We start from the raw sequence: 23,899 nt of genomic DNA on the forward strand, positions 1-23,899 counted from the left end.
GACCCGGCTGAAAAATGTCTGAAACAGTTTACCGTATTATCTCTAATATAAGCACAGTCTCCAATAATAGCACGTCTCCAATAATAGAACACCTTGGGGCGGCATTCAAAAAATAAAGTGCTCAGTCTCCATTATAAGCACACTGTGTAAATTCATTGTCTGTACCGGCGAAAAAACCCTGAAATGTGTGTGTCTGACATATAAATTTGGCATGGCAACATGCTTCTGAAATGAGGTTGAAATAATGGAACAGTCTCCAATAAAGGAACGTCTCCATTAATAGCACGGGGCGGAGGTACATTGAAAAAATAAAGGACCGTGCTTATAGATAATACGGTAACCAAAAGTGTATCTACTCTTGACAATGGATTCCTAAAGTACCGGCATTTGACGACTCGCGGACCCCATCTGTTGCAAATCTAGCGCAACCGTAGACCTCTACACACTAGTACAGTCTACAAGCGCGCGACAGAAACTCTGCAAGGGTCAACTGGGGTCAACTGGTTCGAGCGCGATCTGGCCAGCGGCGAGCAGGAAGTCAGGACATTCATCAAAATCGATGGGGCAGGCAGTCAAAAGCGTAACTTTGGCTAAAGCTTTTGACACAGTTGCAAGTTTTTAGCCGACTGGTGATTTGGACGATGGAACCCGCAGCGAAGAGAAAAAGAACTCGCGCTTTCCAAGACTTTGGGAGGAAAGGTCGACCCTGGCTCGACTACGACCATGCCAGTCTATCCATGTCATGCGCTTTGTGCAAGACGCATTTCCAAAGGAAGACGAGCGGCGGTGGATTTGGTCACGATGCGTGGTCGAAAGGTAAAAATTCACTGCTTCAAATTATCGGCATGCTGCTCGACTCCTGGGTGCTGCAGGCACTCCCCAGTGCTCTATTATGTGAACATGTTCGTCCTGCTACTAGCACTAATTAGAAAACAGAATTCCTTTTTTCAAATTGTTAAATCAGAATGGACCGTATGCGTGTTAAAACAAAATGGCGTCACGATTTATTGAAAGTGGTATAGTTGGTGGAACGAGTGTTCAAACCCATTTGAACTTCATACTGTTCGTCTTCTTTTTGACATGCTCTCTTTCCATCGTCCTTAGCTTTTGTTTGTTGAGAGCTGTTTTGGCTTTCTCCTATACCTCTGGGGGATGCCAAGTGATGGTTTTGAGAGGCTGGTGATGGCTGTGAGCAAGAGTTTGCCGATCGGCGTCGTCCTCGCTATAGCGATGAAAATACTAGTTACTGCGCACCTGGCAGATATCACAACACGTCGGAGCGTCCAGGAGCAAAGGAATCTTGGGTTTTCACTGGAATCTAGTTCCTCCAGCATCGTGTAGCCCACCGTCGGTGAATGGCGGTCCAGAAAGGTCGAAACTGGTCTTCTGCAGCATCTCGCAGTCCTGCGAGGCACACTGAATACGCCTGTCATGTATTCTACAAATAAAAATCACGAAATAGTGGACTTTACAGTGATGAGTCTATCCTGTATGCTGCAAAAGACGCAGGATATGTGACTGGTGTCCGTACACTGGACGCCAATATCATCCCAGTCTTCTCCTGCAGGATCTGTTTGACATTGACATACCGGTATGCAGTGGGTCGACATTGGCCTGGTTTGGCAGCTATCTGCCTGGGTGGATGTAGCAGGTTTGCATTGGCGCGTCGTCCAGTCCGACATTTTCTTGTAACTGTGGAGTACCGGCAGGGTCTGAGAGGTTGCTCGTGCTGTGAACACATCTCTACTGCCTGTTTCGTCCTGGAAGTGCCGTCTCGCCGCTTCCTTGCTCTACAGTCACGCCGTTATTTCGCTTTGTTTCGTGGTGCAGCTCAAAACCTGCCCAAACAACTGTGAGCTCGCAACATGGTATGGACAAATTGCACCACTCATGCTGGTTAACTAAAACCGGGATAGTCGAGTAAGCGAGTTCACTCCCTGGGCCATGGCAAGATCTGTTCAGCGCGGGCTATTCCAACCTCCAAGTGCATAGTCACCGATCGATCCATGCGATGGTGGTTGACCTACAAAGAGCCAAGGTCTACGAGTACTACTATTGGATGCTGTCTACATGCAGTCAACAAAATCAAAGTACCTCAGTATGCCCCAGAACAGGGCATGTGCATCTATAGCATGACACAACAGGGGTTCTGGCGGCACCTGTCAAACAAGCAGTAGCGACTAGTGCCAGCTACGTATTGGAGGCTAGCCGCTACAGTCTGTCACTGGAGATAATTATTATGTTCACTGTTTAGACTGAGCACAATCAATGATGCCCAATGTGTGTTCTGTTCCACCTAATTATAACGTCCCATCGCATCAACCCTACTACACGCACATGTCGTCACTCTAGCACGACTTGTGTTATTATTGTTTATTTTGATTCGCACGATAAATAGAGCACAATAAACGTTAACTTGACCGAAGGTTAAAGGCGACTGCAGATAGAGGAACACATCAAGGTACAGGTACCGGCATCAATACAGTATCAGAGAGGTACGCAGAAAAAACTCTCGTAAGCCCAAGGGGAAGTGGTTGATGAGGGATGAATGCACTCTCCACGCTTGTCTACACTGTTCGTGGAAATGCACACATACATACAATAATATACAACATAGCAATAGCATGCACAGAACCGAACAATTTCATGTTCACACATGCAAGCACAGACCTGAACATTAGTACCAAAAGCCGATACAGACAATATCCCCATACACACAGACGCACACACACACAATGTCCCATGTATGCGCCCGTGGCGAGAAAAGCATGCAAATCTAAAAATGTACTGGATGTGAACCCACAGATTTTCTCTAATAGCAATGATAGCGGATCTGATTCTGAATGAAACACACACACAATACAATTATTGAATGCCCATCCGCAGATGATGGCAGGTCCTGAAAGAACAGGCAGTGTTCCAGTGATGGGGAACAGAACTTCGAGTGGCGAGTGAGGTATACACACACACGTGCGTGCGCGGGCACACACCAAAGTATGAAGAAATAGAATCGACATCGTAGTATTCATTGGTTGGGGAATGGAAAGGAAAATAAAACATTGCTGTAGGTTATTGTTGTAAGGACACTGGGAGCACAACAGAAAGGTAAGCAACTTGCTTTGAAGCAAAGAAAGTTATTATTCCACGGATCTCAGAAGGAAGGAACGTTCCAGAATGCTGCACTGGCAACAGGCGGCCTGCATGTGCGCGGCCCCTGCAGTCGGTCCAGCTGCCGGCCTTGCAGTGCTGAAAAGAATGTGCAGTACAGCATGTCACATAGTATCGCAGCCTGGACAAATAGGCGCTGGGAAGTCCTAGTTATGTGCTCACCTACACCACGATGCACCAATCTTCTGAGCTACTTTGGCAACAATTTTGTCCACTTGAGACTCCCATGGGCTGAGCCAGTTGTTGAGGGCTGCATCAAGGTGGACGGCAATGACCGCTGATGGCAAGGCAATCCATGACACACAGTCACTAGGGCATCGTCAACATGGCGCTGAGGCTGGATGAATAAAATCAACCTTTAGGCTGCCGCGGGATTGACAACGAGGCCGCTGTCTCGAAGCTAGTCAGTCAGCCTGGTCACCGCCATTGACGAACCAGTCGCCACCGCCAGCAGTGGCGGTAGGTTGTGACAAGTATGGTGCAATATTGTCAGCAAATTCAGTACTCAGGATAAGATGAGTGACAAAGGGAACGTTGTGTTTGATAATATTGAAGTGAACAGGGATGATCACAAACCCTGCGCGTACTCCACCGTGAGTTACAAGAAAATTCCGGACTGGACGACGAGCAAACACCAACCTGCTACATCCAACCAGGCAGATACTACAACGATAGCTGCCAAACCAGGTCAATGCCGACCTACTGCATAATGTCAATGTCAAACAGATCCTGCAGGAGAAGACTGGGGTGTTGGCGTCCAGTCACTGAGTGTACAGACACCAGTCACATTTCCTGCGTCTTTTGCAGCATACAGGATAGACTCATCACTGTAAAGTCCACAACTTCGTGATTTTTATTTGTAGAATACATGACAGGCGTATTCAGTGTGCCTCGCAGGACTGCGAGATGCTGCAGAAGACCAGCTTCGACCTTTCTGGACCGCCATTCACCGACGGTGGGCTACACGATGCTGGAGGAACTAGATTCCAGTGAAAACCCAAGATTCCTTTGCTCCTGGACGCTCCGACGTGTTGTGATATCTGCCAGGTGCGCAGTAACTAGTATTTTCATCGCTATAGCGAGGACGACGCCGATCGGCAAACTCTCGCTCACAGCCATCACCAGCCTCTCAAAACCATCACTTGGCATCCCCCAGAGGTATAGGAGAAAGCCAAAACAGCTCTCAACAAATAAAAGCTAAGGACGATGGAAAGGGAGCATGTCAAAAAGAAGACGAACAGTATGAAGTTCAAATGGGTTTGAACACTCGTTCCACCAACTATACCACTTTCAATAAATCGTGACGCCATTTTGTTTTAACATGAATATCGCGGATTACAGAATGGCACAGACCACGCAGTGGTTGCCAGCTATTCTGGATTCGCCTTGTTCTCTAAAATTTCCGATTTCCGGTAATAAATTCGCCTTTCTGTTTTGCTGCGTTTTGAGCAGGCTTTTTGGTTGTTTTTCTGCCGGATGATCTGACCTGGCTTGACTCGGCTGGCCTGCATGCGCCAGGTACACTCTGACTGGGCTGTGTTGAATGTCTAGAGCAGGCCCTGGGCAGGTGTATGTATCCGCTCTAATCCCTCTACCTCTAGCGTAGAACGTCAGCATATTATGGTTGTCTTCCTGGCTTGCTGGCCCTTGTTGACACGTGGGCATGTTGACACACGGACACAGTGCATGCTGTCCATAATCGCGAGTCAAGTAATCACGCCAGTCACACTTCGTGCCAGCCATTCCAAAAAAGTACATTGTACATTATACAGTACTCCCATTACCAACGAGAAATAGAATATATGAGGCGCTCCAGACGATCGCTACAATAAGGAAGGAACGAAGTATCGAACACTAGGGTAGTAGGGAGTAGTGTGTTGTGACTGACAACTAGTACACGGGTGACAAAAGAAAAAAAAGTCCCGTGCTTTTTAGCACACAGCACGCGACATTTGTCACCTGTCATTGAGATCACCAGATCACTGTCCTGTTTGGCACGTAGCATTGACTAGGAACATGATGATTGACGTCTTCACACAGTCCCGTAATCAACAATCATTATGCCAGTAGCTAACTCTGTTACTCGCTAGCGTGCCGAACAAAAACCAGGTCACACTTGGCACTGCAGGGGCACTCCTGACTCGCAGCCATCTGTTCTAGTAAGTTAGCACTTAGACTAAGTTAGAGTAAAATTATTCCCTCCCGTCTGCAGTTGGAGGTTGATTCAATGAATTGATCTTGCACTGAACGTTTCCTGGAAAGGAGAAGGCCACGAAGGTACTGGTAGTTGTCAGAGGAGTTTCTCCAGTCAGGGCGTATGTTGTATCTTGTCTCGTAGTGGGAGTCTTGAACGATAGGTGCGTCTGCCGGCGCGCTGACACCATCTCGTTGAGAAAATGAAGTGCGGAGTACCGCTGATCGTTGTGCTGATCATACATGTCGGTATGTTCGGAGTGATACCACGGCACACTGGAGCAACAGGTGAGATGATATTGGTGCGTGTGTGTCCGTGCGCGTGTGTGCGTGTGTGCGTGTGCATGTGCGTGTGTCGATCTGACCCCTCTACATACCAACATCACCACTGAGCAAAGGGAATTCAACGGACCACATTTTCTACCCGAGTATGCAAATGGGTGCGTGGTTCAAATAGTTAGAGCATTGGCCTTCTGAACATGATGCCGTGAGATACAATGCAGTTTCTTTCAAATATTTCTGCGAAGACTTTTTTCACTCCTAACTGACTCCCCTCAGAAGATGACTTTGATTGGCGAGGCAGACAGCAAGGGAGAGGAGGTGAACAATGCTCTCACTGTGTCAAGCTCATTGAAACAGAAGGTCACTAATACCTAAAGTTACTGGCCCTACTGTCATAATTGAATTTGGGCTATATTTATACATTGCCCACATATATACTGCATCACTAGTGATAGTGATATCCCGGTGAAAATTAGATACGCCCACAGATAATACAGATGCACTGCTTATCGACACCTGACTGCTGGGATTTCATTGGTAACTTGATGTCCACATGATCACTGGTACACAATCCACAAAAAGCCAGCTGATTCGACCTTGTAAGCATAGCCCTGAGCCCCAACACAAAGTTTGGAGTGATGCCATGGGATAGATGTTCATAGAACAGCTTTCATGTCTGATTGGTTCACAAGTCGAAATCACCTTTACTGCTAGAAATGCAAAGGAGGGAGTTTGGAAGCTCAGGGCCCTACACTATGCTTTTTTGCCTAGCTCATCATGCATGTTATTAGAACTGATGGATTTTTTTCATTGATTGGCTATAGTATTTACGTCGACCATGACGGCTACAATGCCCAACCATACCACAACAAACTGATACGCTACATCATTATAATTATTGCAAAAAGTTTCCATCTGTTCGAATAACATGCATCATGAGCTAGGCGAAAATCATAGCGTAGGGCCCTGAGCGAAAGAAATAAACTTTCTCATTGCATTCGAGGGTAATGCGACACCGTCTACCACCTTAATGACCTAGGCAAAAAAAGCATAGGGATGCTATAAATTTTTCATTTCTCCTATCTTTATTTCAAGCTAAAGACTAGGATTCGAACCCGCACTATCGCCCTACAATGCATTCCCCCAATACACGTCACATACACACTCATTCTTCCAAGTTGCTTCACGTTATGATCTTGCATTTGAAAGCCCTCTTTGAATATTGTGGCCAGCTGTATTTGACGGTACGGTACGGGGCAGGTACGGGTAGGCATCGGGCAAATATGCTCTAAAAATCACCCATGATGCTTTCTCGCAATTCTTACAATACAGCCGATTATGCCTGAAACCATGCCGATAATTCCCGGAAATGCTCATAAATTTAAGCTTGAAATTCAATTTTTTCTTCGTATCCCAACTAGCCATCGAGCAAATATGCTCTAAAATCACCCATGATGCTTTCTTGCAATTCTTAAAACACAGCCGATTATGCCTGAAACCATGGCAATAATTCCCGGAAATGCTCATAAATTTAAGCTTGAAATTCAGTTTTTTCTTCGTATCCCAACACATGTCCGTGGCGAATTTGAAAAATAAGTTTACGTCTAAAATCTTTAGGAAATTTAGCTGTCTGGTGCTCCTAAAACACCACGTGTTCTACGCCATCCATAGCCTAAGTCCGCATTCAGCTGCCGCACCACGCTATGAGCAAACTACCACAGGATTACCGGTACGACTTTTCCTCGGCAAGGAATGGTCATAGATAGGCACCGGGCAAATATGCTCGAAAAATCACCCGTCCCGCCAATTATTCCCGGGAAACCACCGATAATGCTGATGTGATTTTTGCACCCTAAAATGCTTGATATAGTGCAGGCATATTTGCCGGGTCCCTAGGTACGGGATAGCGCCAGGCGTGTCGACGGTACAAACACAAAAACACACACGGAATTAAAGCTGTGGGGACCCTACTCCCTAGTTAGTGCCAGACGCTACTGTAGTAACGTCTTTTTCATAGCTACGGGAACGAGAGAGCTTGGAAGCTCAGGGCCCTACGCTATGCTTTTATGCTTTTTGGCCTAGCTCATCGTACATGTTATTAGAACTGATGGAAATGTTTTTTTTCCGTTGATTGGCCGCATCATTGTATTGCAAAACGTTTCAATCAGTTTGAACATTATTATTATTAATATTATTTTCGTATCCGTTCCCAAAGGGAACTCACGACAATGGAGTGTTGGAACATAAACAAAAATAGAAACATGGTGATGTTGAGATAAAAATGATGCATACATTGAATATGAGCATGTTTTTAGAATATTAGTTAGGCAAAAGTATTTGCAGCATTTATTGCGGATTGTTACTTCTCTAATTTCGTCCAACTTAATTTGCTCCTTCTTTTCTTTTATCTCCTTATACTGTATTTTAATCAACAAATATTGGCCGATGAGAAACTTTGGCCGATCTCGAAACGAAACCTTTCGCCGACATTAAACTTTGGCCGATTGGAGTTTTCAAAAAGAAATCGATCGGTATTTTTTGCTCTCACATGCATCCATTGCTCAATGATACATCATTTGCCTCTATGACAAACTTTGGTCTGCGATTTACTTTGGCCGGTTGGCACCAAGCGGCGAAATCAGCGAAATTAAATCGCCAGCGAAAATTGGTTGATTTGAATACAGTGATCGGATTTTCTGGCCTTTTGTAGTAATACATTGACCTGTTGAGTCAATGAGGACGGCCGAATGCATGGTTGTCTGTGGAGCACATTACATAACTTTACAGTCTCCTAAAATACGTAACCTGTCCGAAGGTAAAAGAGGCTGCAGATTTAGTTTTTCTGCGCGTCGACGGGATGTCTGTCCTGACGTTTCCTGGGACCGGCGCTGACTCTGCCGATCACGGGCGTTCTGGAGTCGACGGGATGTCTCCCCTGATGTCTCTTCCAACCTTTCCTTTGACCGGCGCTGAATTGCCCGTTCACGCTTATTTTGGAGACGACGGGATCTCTCTTCCAAAGTATGTTTTTGCTGACGCATCCTACCATCTATTCGGCAACTAACGCCCATTCTAAATTCTATTCCTCCTCGTCTCCCTATTTCTTTCCAAATCTCCCTCTACATCAGGGAGTCATATACATAATACGACGAATATTGTGGCCAGTTGTTTGTACGGGACGGCGGCGAAATCAGCGAAATTAAATCGCCAGCGAAAATTAGTTGATTTTAATACAGTAATCGTATTTTCTGGGCATTTTGTAGTAATACATTGACCTGTTGAGCCAAAGAGGACGGCCGAATGCATGGTTGCCTGTGGAGCACATTATAACTTTACAGTCTCCTAAAATCCGACGGCAAAAGAGGCTGCAGATTTAGTTTTTCAGCGCGTCAACGGGATGTCTGTCCTGACGTTTCCTGGGACCGGCGCTGACTCTGCCGATCACGGGCGTTCTGGAGTCGACGGGATGTCTGTCCTGATGTCTCTTCCGACGTTTCCTGTCACCGGCGCTGAATCGCTCGTTCACGCTTATTTTGGAGACGACGGGATCTCTCTTCCAAAGTATGTTTTTGTTGACGCATCCTATCATTTATTCGGCAACTAACGCACATTCTAAATTCTATTCCTCCTCCTCTCCCTACTTCTTTCCAAATCTCCCTCTACACCAGGGAGTCGTATACATAATACGACGAATATTGTGGCCAGCTGTTTGTACAGGACGGTACGGGCCAGATACCGGAGCCAGCAAATATTGTGGCCAGCTGTTATGTACAATCCTGTAGAGCCTTTGTAGTCACAGATAGGGGACAGATACGTAACAGATACGGGATAGCTCCAGGAGTGACACAAACACACAAACAAACAAACACCAAATTAAAGCTGTGTGGACCCTGGCTAGCGCCAGACGTTACTGAAGTAACGTCTTCTGCATAGCTACGGGAATAAAGCTGTCCTTTATCAGCATTAATCCACTGCCACCTAAAAAAGAAAGGCACCATATTGGACCTTCCTCACTAAGCAAGACATTGGTGTGTGTCTATGTGTGGTTTTCTTTGTCTGTGTGTATGTGCGTACATGTATTTGTTGTGTGTATGTGTGTGTGTGTGTGTGTTTGCGCGTGTGTGCGTGTGTGTACATGCGTGGGTGTGAAAGTGTGTACGCATGATGGTGGGTGCATTTGTGGATGTGTCGGCGTCGGTATACATGTATGGTGCATGTGTGTGTATCCATATGTGTGTGCATGTGTGTGTGTACTTTGGGTGGAAATGTTGGAACATGTTTCTCTCCGCCTTGCAGCCTCAACACCATGCATCTTGTCACAAAGTCCAGGAAATCTTTCCATTGACAATCATATGAAGCTGACAAGTGTGCAGCCTGGTGATGGACATTTTCTCCAACCGCAGACAATTGTCCCTTTCCCGAACATATCCTTCTACAGCAGCTGTCCATTTGTCCAGATTGATATTATTGCAGACGGGCTTGATTCGCTCTGCTCACCGAACTTGGCCATATTGAAGGAATTCCCTGGAAAAAAGTATCAGATTGCCTCTAAACTCATTCCACCTAGTACACATGTAGTGGGCATTGCAACATGGACTGGGGTGACCCTTGATGACTACATATCTGATAACAGCAGTGGTACTGAAGAATATATCCTCGGGATCGCCATGACATCAAACTGCAAGCCGACCTATAAAGCTGCCTCGACGGGAGTTACCTGGGTCTTGACGCAAGGCAGCTCACCACGTGCCTTACAGAAGTTTACCTTTGGTGCGGCACTAGAACCTCCTGTCACATTGACCATCCGCGGTAAGTGCCAATCATCCACTCAATGTACTTGTATATATACCCAATGCTGTAGACAGCAAGCTGTTTTGGCCATAAAGGCCTCATCAGTACAGCTACGAGCTTTTAGCGAGCCGAGCTTCTAGCCACGGTGCAAAGGAGGCACCACAGACATTAACATGGCTCGTCGCTCGTCTCGTCTAGCGCCAGAGTGCTCAAACTATGAAAAGTAGCGGGCAATGCGTATAAGTACATGCACACCATTTACCGATATTGCTGTAACCACTATTTTAAAAGACAATCCTTATACATGTACAAGTATCATAGCGATAAATAGTTTTAGTCTGCGTTTACACGACAACGAAGTGCGACCAAAAAAGGAACGAAATCGTTGCGTTTAATATTATTGTTTCTACGATAACGCACAAAAATGCACCCGGGAACTCGCGGCCTGACAGGAGAGAAACATGGATGCCGTGAATTCGATTTTCCGTCTTTGATCACTTTCCTGGGGGGCTGATCTACTCACCTCCCACCGCTTGAGCTGTGGCGTCTGTGCCTGTGCCTTAGATCGTTGCAGGGTGGTGTGGTGGCATCCCTACTGAAAACTCAGCCGAGCCTCAAGTGAACCGCCGTGAATTCTTTTTTATATCCCCATATATGGTATGGATGAGCGCTCCGTCGATTCATGTCGGTCCATACAACACTCAACATGCCCATGCCCCCCCCCCCCTCCCCACACACACAAATTGGATAGTTTTAGTCCCATGCCCCCCCCCCCCCCCCCCCCCTCTGCCAAATCAATAATTTTGTTGCAATTGTAGGCAGCCTTTTTTTACAATAATTAGCATTGCTTGTTGATCTTATTCATTCTTTCTGCAGCATTGGATGCGTGCCATCATGCTGAATGTGATAACTGCCAGACGCTCTATCGAAGCTGTCCTGCATTAGGGGCAAATGGAACAAGTCAACATCAATACTATTGCAGTAGTGCATCTAACTACACCTGCTCAACATTAACTATCGTGCAGCCTACAAACCGCACAACACAGCCGACAACCTCTCCTCAACAGAACACCTCTTTAGCAGTTACAGCGACGACTGTCGAATTGGCTACATCTTACACACTTAAATATAACTCATCCAGTGAAGTCTCAACGCCTGAGTCATCCACTCCGGTATCACAAAGTACTGCAACAAGTGCAGATGTGGCCATCAGTTATGTCACAGGGCCATCGACTAGTGTCATTCTGGGCATCTGCGTGCCCTTGATTATCCTCGCCCTGTGCATGCTACTAATACTACTACATCGAAGGAAGAAGCGCAACTCCCTGGCAGGAAGAGATCAGTCACGGCTGCAACATCGAGAAACCGAAAACGGGCTGATGCTCCCGCGTCCCTCGAGCGGCTATGTAGCCCAACCTCAGACAAGTAGTGGAGCAGCACAAAATCCGTCCGAGACTCTATACTATGATATTGCGTTGGAACCAGTGAAAGCAAGTAACTCCATGCGGATTTCCAGGTCTTCGACCATTGCTGACAGTGAAAACCAGCGCCCTGACGATGAGGATGTCCCAGAGGATTCATTGAACAGTGAACATCACAACGGTCCACAATACGCTCATCTGGAGACTCCTGGAGAAGCCAGTGCCGAAGCTCAAATGCATGAATATATGCTACCGTCTACACACACACAATCTCGCCCCAACCATTACCAAAGTCTGGATCCCCATAGCAACGCTCTCCATGGAGGTGAATCTTCTATTGAGAACAGAGCATACGATTGTGTGTACACGCCCAGATCTTCCTCTTTGACCGATGACAATACCCGGCATCAGGAACCGTCAAGCTCGTCAAATGGTGAACGCAACCACGAGTCCAGATCTGCTGATCTGGAGAAGCCCGATGACGCCATTGCTGATGTCCCAGGACCCCACTGCATGGCACTGTCCTGCGGCCCCATTTATCCTGATCCGAAGAGACCCGATGACGTCATTGCTGATGTGCAACCACCCCAGCATGCATCGCTATCCAGCGGCCCTATCTATCCTGATCCGAAGGGACCTGAAGACACTTACGACCATGTAGAATGACACTGTTAGTAGCAATGTGCATCATGACATCATCTCGGTTCCCATAGCAACGTCCGGCACAGAGATGCATACCATACCGGCAATTGGCGTGATCGTGATGCAGACCCGGTGCTCCACAAAACACCTCACTCCGAGGAATACAGCACCGGGGCCTAAAATTTAGAAAATTCATGTTTTGCATTTAACCTTTATGGCCCGTATGATACGTTTTATCCTGACAAGCTCTGAGTGTGTTTACTCTTGTACAACCCACTATGGTTGGTTGCAGTTCAGGTTAATACAAGTATAGAGATATATTGTCAAATACACATACAGTACAATGCATAAGTAAGAGGCGTTGGAAACCTCGGTTTGTTGTAATATGCTCAACATAGTGCGGGGTCTTGTTTCACATGAACATGCTCTAAGCAGCTGCGCGTTGGGACCAGTCCGAACCTAGAAGATGGTGACAATATGGTGGTTAGAGCATTGCTCATGATAAGCAAGGTCCGGGTTGGAACCCAGGTGTAGCTGCCGTGTTTTCGTTTTTCTAGCGATTTACTTCCCTGACAGTTAACAATGAATTTTAAGTTCTCACATGTCCCATACTGCTACCCACTCCCATGTCCCATACTGCTACCCACTCCCATGTCCCATACTGCTACCCACTCCCATGTCCCATACTGCTACCCACTCCCATGTCCCATACTGCTACCCACTCCCATGTCCCATACTGCTACCCACTCCCATGTCCCATACTGCTACCCACTCCCATGTCCCATACTGCTACCCACTCCCATGTCCCATACTGCTACCCACTCCCATGTCCCATACTGCTACCCAGTTGCTTGCATCTCTTCGCAACCCGGCGGTTGTTGAGGCTCGGATCGTGATCTGATCCGGCTCAGGAGCGGTATTGTGTGGGAACTGAACGGATGTTTGTCATCAAGTGTACAGTGTTTTACTCTCTCATTGTGTTTTCTGACACATGTGGTATGGTATTTTTATTCCCGTAGCTATGCAGAAGACGTTACTTCAGTAACGTCTGGCGCTAGCCAGGGTCCACACAGCTTTAATTTGGTGTTTGTTTGTGTGTTTGTTTGTTTGTGTCACGGCTGGCACTATCCCGTATCTGTCCCGTACTGTACCGTACCAGCAAAGCCACAATATTTTTGTTTGTTTGTGCCATCGATATGCCTGGCGCTATCCCGTGCCTGTCCCGTACCATCAAGAGTACGGTACCATCAAGAGAATGAGTATATAATGCGAAGTGTATCGGGGGAATGCATTCAGTGCAGTAAGATTTTGTGTGGATTTGTGTGCGAGGCCGAGATCCCACTAGCAGGCTGGCTGGGCCTCCTGTCGAACCGCCCGGGAATCGCATGTAGGCCAATAGCATAATAAATATAACGTTACAGTCATGTAGATGTAAAAAGCATTTCCATCAGTTCTAACAACATGCACGATGAGCTAGGCAACACAGCATAGCGCAGGGCCCTGAGCTTCCAAGCTCTCTCGTTTCCTGTATTTTATTCTATTGATTTTTTTCACGGAGAAGGCGGACAGCCCGAACGTGCGCGTAAAAAAATCTCTTTGCAACCTCCCTGTACACGTATTCTGCAACACCGAGCAAGAGAGACCGAGCAAGAGATTTTTTTCACTTTCTGGGTAACTCCACAAGTTGTACTGGGAAGATACGGTTCAATCTGAAACTTCGGTTTCGGTTGTTTTCCTGTCCCTAGCGACATACTGTAGCGGACATGGAAATCCAGTCGATTGGCCGGGGCCGGCGCCCTCAGTGCGTACAGAACGCTGCGTGCAGTGCACTTGCTGATCCGATGCGACCAGCGCGCTGCAGCGCATAATGATAAAATTTATCATTATGCGCTGCAGCGCTGGTCACGCACATGCATTTAATGCATGTGCGTGTACCGCTTATCCACGGCTGCATGACCAGCGCCCCGGGGCCGCTAGACGTGTGACCGGATTTCCATGTCCACAACAGTAGACGCAATAATTATTATAGTTTCGCACTAAACTGTCAAACATACAGTCATGTACATTGCAAAAGAAAATTTACCTTGAGTGAGACACATTACCATGATGGCCTGGTGCATTTCCTGTGGCAAACGCACTCTGAATGAATGACATGTTGTCCAGTTACACAGCTCTGAACACTTGACGCACCTGGACATTGGATCAGAATACATTGTATTGGTGTTTTGCTGGGCGAATCTGCTACATGTACATGTACTTTGTAGTACACCAGGACTGACCAGGTACAGCATATTATGCACTTTTAAAATTAAAGCCTCTGCGAACTATCTGCACCCTCTCTGCAGGACAGAATATTTATTTTTATATTTACCACTCCCTTAGTATTGACTCCCATAGATTTTTGCTATACCTAAGCAGTCAAATATTCGTAGACAGGAAAAGGACATATGGATACGAGTCAAATGTTCCTGCATATTATTTTCACTCCAATAGGGCTATATTGACCGCTTATATTCTACTCCTTTGAACACATGCTTTGGTTAGTCGCCCAAGTGTATTACCATACATGAGAGGGGGACATCGGTAACCTAATTACAGATTACTACCGAAACCCCATTGGGCGTCCGACACCGACATTAATGGCAGTTCATGGTTGATGTTAGCATTTGATGTGCCTCAATCTTGGGACAGCTACGTGTAGCTGTTTCAACCTTGTCGTGTCCCCTCAGCGGAACTCAGACTCAGAGTGACTCGCAGGACCTACATGTACATCATGTACATTGTATTTTTTTTAAGTGTTAGACAGTTGTCCAGAAACCCTCAGGCGGGCTGCGGTGCTGTCAGATGCGTGTTTTTCAACATGAGGCTCGGAGTACCAGCGAAGAAGGACGTCACTTGGTTTTGTCAGTGCTGAGTGAAACTACTTCAAACTGTTCCATAGTACATGTATTGCGGAAACACGGCGTGAGCCCTAACGTAATCAACAGTTCTTTAAGGGCGAAGTTGGCTGCTTTGTTTTTGAATTCTTTGCTCCTGCTGCACTCGTAAAGGGAAACTGAACGCCAAAAATAAGTATGGCTTATCCGAAGGAGAATTGGGCACTGATTCCGATGAGCTATGTCTCGAGCCGATCAGAGAAGAGGAACCGTGTCAAATTTCATAAATAACACCTTCCATATTTGGAAATTGGGCTTGATGACGTGCGTACTGCTTAGCTGTCACCATGCTGTGCATGCTCAGCAGTGTAATTGAATGAAAGAAAACAATTACTTTGGTGTTTTGCAGCTCTATTTCGTTCCCTGACGGTAACCAAATCTAGATGTAGGAAACTGTTGAGCAGGAGAGTGACACATGTCTTCCCGAAGGCTGTCCAGGCTGCAGTGGTGATGAAGAAGACACGATCAACACCCCAAGATTGATTATAGCGAATTGGAAAACTCATGGTGAATTTGCTTCCACTCCAAGGCAATGTCGAGGTATGAAGGGTGCTTGTACTGCCTTCCAAAGTGAAGCGGAGATGAACATGGCTTTGCATATCTGTTGCTCTACGCCAACTTACCTACTCTTGCTGGTACCGTAGTGGTATATTGCAAATTTCGTGGACGAACAACTCGAGTCACTAGTGGCTAGTGAGCAACACTAACAGGTGAGATTTTTCAATTTGACAAAAATTGTTTTTGTTTGAGAACTGACGGTGGCAGTCATTTGACTCAGTAGGTGTCTCTGCTGCTTCTTTCCCTTCTTTGACGGACCTATTGAAGATGGCACAAAGAATTATTTCTTTCCCTTCATTGGTAGGGTTGTGCTTGATAGTACAAGTGCTTGAAGTAAAATAAAATAAATAAAACATGTGGAACATAAATCTAATCAAGCATTAGTACATGTATTGCGAATTTCAACTTCAAAGCACATGAAATCACAATGATCACAAAGTTTATGGAATCAGGAGGACTATCAATGTTCAACGAACACAATACACACATGCTATATTGCGCACACGCATGTACACACGTGCGTGCACCCCCACCCCATCCCACAGACACATGCATGCAGCGCGCACATCCATACACATGTGCGTCTACCCCCCCCCCCCACACACACACACGTGTGCACAGACGGATACACACACACACACACAGAAACACACAAGATACGTGTAAGTGTACATGGTCTTCCTGGTGCAGATGCTGGGCCAGCACAATGGAAAATACCTCCATCAATATGCTTGATCAAGTGTTGTGATAATGGCACTGCTTGTTTGTTTTTTACAAAGACGTGTGGGAAGGATTACAATGCGTTATAATTCATATTATTGTTCTTTGCCTTGTACTGTGCAGACCAGAATGCTTCGCCATCAACTCCTGGCTTTCCATCGGCATGGTGTTCAGCTGCAGCGGCATCTGGTCCGGGGAGTACAAGTTGCTGGATGGCTGCACTGACACAGAATGGGTTTGCGTTGGCAATGAAATACGGCAGTCATCCCACATTATGAGCTACAAGTTTATGTAATTTATATTGTCGCTCGTCCAGCAACGTCAAGGCTCTGCATGTAAACACAGGAGAACACCATAATAATTATACTACTCAGGGGATACTTATAATTTTGGCCTATCAATTTCTTGACATTTATGAGTTCCTGTCTAAACCATGCCGTGATATTGATTGCTATCTGCTCACAAAGTACCTCGTATTGTAACAATACTCTGCTTAATCACTACCCTCTGTCAATTATTAGATTCGCATAATATTCACAACATATGCAACACGATGCTGTCTATTGACACTACTTCGAACTGAAATGCTCACTTCTCGTCTCCCGTTTGCAACTCCCTCTACCTTATGAATACTCTACTTTACTGGTTTCGTTTCTACCCTTTCCATTGCTGCCAGCTCCCAGTCTTTTTCAGTGCACAGCACCACCTTGAAATTTTTGTGATTTGATGTACACATACTTTGAAGTTGAAATTCGAATTACATGATCAGATTTTTGTTCCACATGTTCTATTTATTTTGACTTCAAGCACAACCCTACCGATGAAGGGAAAGAAGCAGCAGAGAGACACCTACTGAGTCTAATGACTGTTTTAAAATGTCAGTTCTCAAACAAAAACAATTTTTGTCAAATTGAAAATCTCACCTGTTAGGGTTGCTCACTAGCCACTAGTGACTCGAGTTGTTCGTCCACGAGATTTGCAATATACCACTACGGTACCAGCAAGAGTAGGTAAGTTGGCGTAGAACAACAGCTATGCAAAGCCATGCTCATCTCCGCTTCACTTTGGAAGGCAGTACAAGCACCCTTCATACCTTGACATTGCCTTGGAGTGGAAGCAAATTCACCATGAGTTTTCCAATTCGCTACAATCGATCTTGGGGTGATATTCGTGTCTTCTTCATCACCACTGCAGGCTGGACAGCCTTCGGGAAGACATGTGTCACTCTCCTGCTCAACAGATTCCTACATCTAGATTTGGGTACCGTCAGGGAACGAAATAGAGCTGCAAAACACCAAAATAATTGTTTTCTTCCATTCAATTACACTGCTGAGCATGCACAGCATGGTGACAGGTAAGCAGTACGCACGTCATCAAGCCCAATTTCCAAATATGGAAGGTGTTATTTATGAAATTTGACACGGTTCCTCTTCTCTGATCGGCTCGAGACATAGCTCATCGGAATCAGTGCCCAATTCTCCTTCGGATAAGCCATACTTATTTTTGGCGTTCAGTTTCCCTTTAACATCATCGGTTTGTGCGTTCAATAAAACACGTTTTACAAGCTGTAGTACTTGTAGTAAAACTGCACTGATACAGTCTGTTTGGCGGACTCAGACTGATAGGTGTCGTGAACATTTCCGGATCAGAGCGACGTGAAGGTCCGCTGAGCGCAATCGCAGCCGCTGTGACGACATGATGTATAATTATGAGCAGCGCAGGAGCAGACGGGCTATATAACCATAATCATTGCGGCCTATCCTTGAAGCAGACGGCACGTAACATCTTCCTGCTTTGGACAGCAAGCATGGAGTATATCCGTGTATTGAACGTGCATATGTACCAATAAATCTTGAAAGCCTTTTCACGACTTGCTTATTGTACATGTACATGTACTTAGGATGTCTATTCACAACTTCTAATGGCGAGTATTGCGAGCTGGAAAGCTGGCATTTCGCAACCGTAGGCGACGAATGCGATAAATGCGGCTGAGCTGCGACTATGGACAAAAGCTGGGAGTCGTAAAAGCTTTTACGACTCCCTGGACAAAAGTATCGTACTGTGTCGTTCTGTGTCTGTCCAGTCGACCTAGCCTGACCCACCTTGCTGGCCAAGACGCAAATCACCTGTGTGGATTGTAGACTACGCGTACTGGAAGCCCATTATTTGATCAACTGGATACCCGCAGCGCAGGGTGCAAACTGTTACCAGACGTGCAGATCTCATGATTAGAGAGAATTGTACTGAAATAAAACAGACTTTAGGTGACAGGTACTAGTAGTTTTATGTAGGCTACATTAGGAATTAGTCAGAATTGACTTCTTCGAAATGACCAGTTCGTATCCGCTTGGATCCTGTTGCGTGTCTGCAAGACACCTGACACCTGAGCGCAGGCAGTCCGAGCAGCACCTACATGTACATGTACGTAGTAGAGTCTACCCTGCGGAGTACTGTACGCACTCACACCCGCTGTTCGCAGACATGCTCGATGTACTCCCAGTAAATCTACACTCTCATAGTCAAACCTCTAGTCTGCGCTATTTGTTTGCCACAAACTGATCGTTTAGCTCAAACCGAGACAGCCACAGACGCAGTGTCAGCTTGCTTTTTTAGTCTAGTCGGTGTGGGACTCAAACTTTCCAAAGCCTGTGGGCTCTCCTTGAATATATCTCTTCAATAGATCTCCGGCTTGAACATCAGTTGTAGATGATCGAGGGTGGCAGCGGTAGTGAGTGGCGACCATGAAGTTCGATATCATGATCGAGTTGGTGGCAGTGGCGGTGCTGGTTCTCTTCGGGCTGACACCACAACACGCTGCAACAACAGGTAACGTTACAACGTACAGTGCGCACTTGCAGACCTACCCAATACCACTTTTTTTAAATAGCAACGTTCTCAATCAATCTTGGAGATGATAGATCATTTACATTATATGACCATCACTATCTTATTTTTTTTATTATGCGTCCTGGACAAAAATCATCATTTGAGTACGCAAAGTAAGTTCACTACTATACAGTCGTTAGCAGTTCAGTAGATCCCAGCAAGTATGCATAATTATAGTGATCAAAATGACTAACAGTTAGGATACAACTTCACTCTCTGAATTGTCAAGCTTTGATAGTCACGATAACTGTGACACAACAATCATCATGATGATCCTGACAACTGTCACTGCCCCCCCCCCCCCCCCCCCCATCCACTATCATACCATTCCTAGAATGCATTTATGCAAAGATCACGCAGTGTATAATACTATTTTCCCTTTCCACGGTTGTTCCTGTGAGGTTAACTGTCCCTGCCATCGAATCATTTAAGCTGGCAACCTGGTCCTAAATCCCTGAAAAATCGAATTTGGAAATTCACATCGAGTGCTACATCAGTTGAAAGAGCATGAACAGCTGCAAAATCTCTGAAAATTTTTATCTCGATCTGACCAGCCGTTCAAGAGTTATGGTGGACAATGTGCCCTTGCGAGGAAAGATTTTTTGTTGCACGCTGTCATTTGCTGGCAGCACTGTATTTGAATGTGAGCAGACCGTGCGCAACTTGTCGTATCATGGAAAACGCGAAAGTGTGCAGAATTTTGCTCCAAGTCCAAAACGTCCAAAAAATCACGTTAAAAAACACGTATTGGGCTGCACGGACTTTTGCCAGCACCCTCGTGACGTTGCAGATATGTGGCTTGATTATTGTAGTTGACGTTGATTTAGTGACTTTGGTAAGTTTGAGTCGTGTCAAGAAGTCAGGTAGAATTCAGTACTAGGCAGTAGTGGAACGTGAGTGGTAGTCTTTGCCGATTTTGGAGGGTATCCTCGATTCGGTTTGAAGCGCTGTGGAAATGGCTTGCTGTGGACGTCCCAGCACTGGATGTTGTATCAAAGGTACGACCTCGTAGCACGCCCTGAACCTAAAAAAATTCAAAAATTGACTTGGGTCTGTGGGAGTATGTGACAGAACGCCCACTTCTGCCGTTGTGACAGATTCCACGGCCACGTTGAAGGGCCCTACCCCACCGCCCATGGCTGCTTCTGGACGTTTTTTAGGTTTGGATCCTGCGCACGGACAGAATTGGCTAGAAAATGTGAAAAATTGTAAATGTATTTGTTTGGCTCCTGGGTGGCTCGCCAACCGTGGCACTATGCTGGAATTTTGAGTTTTTCCGGCCTGTAAAGCCTGTCAATGAGGCGCAAGAACTTTTAAAGGTCCAGAGGGCCAGCATAGTGGCAGGAGTGTGTGGTGCAAATTTCACTCAAATCCATTGAGAGACACCAAAGTTACGGTCAATTGAATGCCATTTGAAATTTAGGACCAGGCTGCTACCTTAACAGCGTGGGCTTCGGTGCATGTCGCTGTTGATGACAAAATGTAAGTAGCGTGCTTTGGACCCCATACGTCAAGGTAGCTGGTGATGAAAACTAGTACATGTACATATATTGGCTTTCAGGACATGCTGGCTTTGAGATAGATTGGTATGGACCACTCTTGTTTGATCACCGACTTAGTAGTAGAACCTTTCTGTTCTCATATTTTGCTCAGCAAGAGTACAGAATGATACTCCAGGCAGGCGCAGTGGGTTGCTCAAAGACGGTGATTGAGATACCCAAAGTCAACTGGGAATTAGTGGCCAGGCACAAGGGGTACACGGATGCGGCTAATGGTGTTTCTCCACACTTGTGCCAGTGGTTGTGAGCCTTATCCCCTCAGACCTACCACTAGGCGCTGCATCTGCTGCTATGGTTCACCGGGTGTTAGCGGGTGTTAGCATGCGTCGTGAGTTCCTTCAGGAACGGACACGATAATTTACTTTTTTACTTTTTAATACACACTAGTCACAGAGTACTACGCGTCTGCCACTGGTCTGCTTCTGCATTGAGCACTCTATCGAACCGGAGGACTCCGCTCTCTGTACTTTTTAATACAGATATTGTGTCCAGTATTTGTCCTAGAATTAGTACACTCATATCGCTCTTATCCGGGTGGTCCGGGACCGGGCATTGCCCAAAACTAGGAAATGTCCATAACTCTGCTCACGGATGTTTTGATCGAGAACGATTAGAGATCTGACTTTTTGCTTGCAAAAGGTTGTTGTCCAACCCAATTTCAGTTTGTCGTGGTCGGTATGATGATTCGTGGTTTGGTGTTGTTCGTTATGCGACCAGTTTCAAGCAGTTGAAAGTTTTAGAGGCAGTATACATTCGTATTCGTGATCCTAACGTTTGGAAGCAAAAGAAAAGTTACTTCGCCACCACCCTTCCAGTAAATTCGCACTCACACGCAGCTATACATACACTGTCACTTTGCACCTCATCATACCTTTCTCCCTTTGCTGAATGAACTATTATATTCTCACCTGTATAATATCTCTTCCCCCAGTGTTAAAGCTATATTCGAAGTACAGTACAACCTGGTATAAGCGACCTCTCGATTTAGCGACCACCTGCTCTTAACGACCGTTTTTCCATGCACCGACAGTTCTACACATACACTGAGGGACCTGGTTCTAATGACCACCGGGCTTTAACTGCCGCTTTTCCTTGCACAGTTGAGTGGTCGCTTAAACCAGGTTTTACTGTATGTGCTTTTTCTTATCAGTGCTAATCAGTGCTAACGACAAAATGTGTGGGTATCACAGACATAACGCCCGGAAAGATTGGAAGTAGCATTTAGTAGAAATGCTCATACTGAGACTGTCGTGTGTGGCAGCGCGTGCCTTGGCAAGAATCTGTGGAATTAGTATTAGTGTGGGAAAGGGTAGTAAATAGAGATGCATTACATGTAGCGACCACAGCTGTGCAATGCCAATCTTGCTATTTGAGTATGCACATGTGTGTGTGTGTGTGTGTGTGTGTGTGTGTGTGTGTGTGTGTGTGTGCGTGTGTGTGTGTGTGTGTGTGTGTCTGCGTGCTGTGCGTGTGTGTGCGCTCGCCCGCCTGCATGCGCCAGAGTGTATGCATGTAAGTGGGCGCGTTTGTGAATATGTGAGCGTCTATATGCATGTGTCCATATGCGTGTGTGTATTTTGCGCGGTACTGTTGCTACCTGTCTCTCTCCCCTTGCAGTCTCGGCACCATGCACAATGTCACAAAGCCCAGAAATTCTGACCATTGACAATCATATAAAGCTGACAAGTGCGCCTGGTGCTGGAGTAATTGAGCAACCGCGGACAATTGTTCCTTTCCCGAACATATCCTTCTACAACAGCTGTCCATTTGTCCAGATTGATATAACTGCAGATGTGTCTGAACAATTGTGCGACCCGAAGTTGGTGCTATTGAAGGAATTCGCTGGAAAAAAGTATCAGAATGCTTCTGAACTCATTCCACCTAGTACACATATGATGGACATTGCAACATGGACTGGGGTGCCCCTTGATGACTACATATCTGATAACAACAGTGGTACTATATCCTATATTCTTGGAATCACCCTGAAATCCAAATGCCTGTTGACCTGTAAAGCTAACTGGCCGAACGTCTCTTGGGTCTTGCCGCTAGGCACCTCACCAAGTGTCTTACAGACGTTTTCCTTTGGTGCTGCTCTGGAGCCTCATGTCACGATGACCATCCGTGGTAAGTGCCTGTCATAATGTCTACATTAGGTCCAGCTTTACGCACTTTACACAAGAGTGGAAATACATGGCCAAGTCAAATCGGCGGAGAAGCGCGAGCTCCAATTCGGGGAACAACCTACATTCTGATGTGCACATTGTTATACATCTACGGTCACATAAGTACGAACGGCTGGTTGCAACTCCACGTTTCACACAGAGTGATCATAATAGGCAAGATAACAACATCAAACAGGGATTATGCTCCTATTGGTGTAGTGAGGGCACTCTGTGGTTGCTAACGTCATGGACTGATTAGGTTGTACAGTCAAACTCATGAATAACACCCCGGGTATAACAACAACTCGCAAATAACGACACAATCTTCAGGCCTAGTGACCATTTGACTGCATATTTTCAACGTCACGAATAACGACAACTCATGAATACATGGATGAAGGGGGTAAGGAAAAATGGTACGAGTTATGTCCCCCTCTCCTTTTTGTTCGTGATTACATTGGCTCACCATCCGAATTCAACTCGTGAATACCTATGTCTTTTCTCATGCACGACCGAGAGTCGTTACATTCATTCGCAATGTTGCTTGATTCCATGTTTGGCCCTGGGAAGACCAAAAT

General features: G+C 46.0%; 2 protein-coding genes across 2 annotated transcripts in view; both read left to right on the plus strand.

The window, feature by feature from the left end:
• The first annotated feature begins 5,371 nt into the window (after nucleotides 1-5,371).
• Nucleotides 5,372-13,736, plus strand: LOC135811431 (uncharacterized). Its single transcript, XM_065324668.1, has 3 exons — nucleotides 5,372-5,649; nucleotides 9,940-10,452; nucleotides 11,311-13,736. Exons 1-3 carry the CDS (start codon nucleotides 5,565-5,567, stop codon nucleotides 12,519-12,521), a joined length of 1,809 nt encoding a protein of 602 aa, XP_065180740.1. The 5' UTR covers nucleotides 5,372-5,564; the 3' UTR covers nucleotides 12,522-13,736.
• Nucleotides 13,737-22,692: 8,956 nt separating this feature from the next.
• Nucleotides 22,693-23,899, plus strand: part of LOC135811432 (uncharacterized) — a 4,931-nt gene continuing 3,724 nt past the window's right edge. Inside the window, exon 1 of the mRNA XM_065324669.1 lies at nucleotides 22,693-23,283. Within this exon, the coding sequence (XP_065180741.1) occupies nucleotides 22,719-23,283 (565 nt within the window). The 5' untranslated portion in view covers nucleotides 22,693-22,718. The remainder of the gene's footprint in view (nucleotides 23,284-23,899) is intronic.

The sequence above is a fragment of the Sycon ciliatum genome, chromosome 3 (assembly GCF_964019385.1).
Source record: "Sycon ciliatum chromosome 3, ocSycCili1.1, whole genome shotgun sequence".
NCBI classification, from domain to species: domain Eukaryota; kingdom Metazoa; phylum Porifera; class Calcarea; order Leucosolenida; family Sycettidae; genus Sycon; species Sycon ciliatum.

Bases quoted from the DNA above. Each gene is read 5' to 3' on its own strand.
- LOC135811431 (XM_065324668.1), top strand. From the start codon at position 5,565: ATGAAGTGCGGAGTACCGCTGATCGTTGTGCTGATCATACATGTCGGT. The intron at 5,650-9,939 runs GTGAGATGATAT...TCCGCCTTGCAG, and splicing joins ACGGCACACTGGAGCAACAG to CCTCAACACCATGCATCTTG. The intron at 10,453-11,310 runs GTAAGTGCCAAT...TTCTTTCTGCAG, and splicing joins TGTCACATTGACCATCCGCG to CATTGGATGCGTGCCATCAT.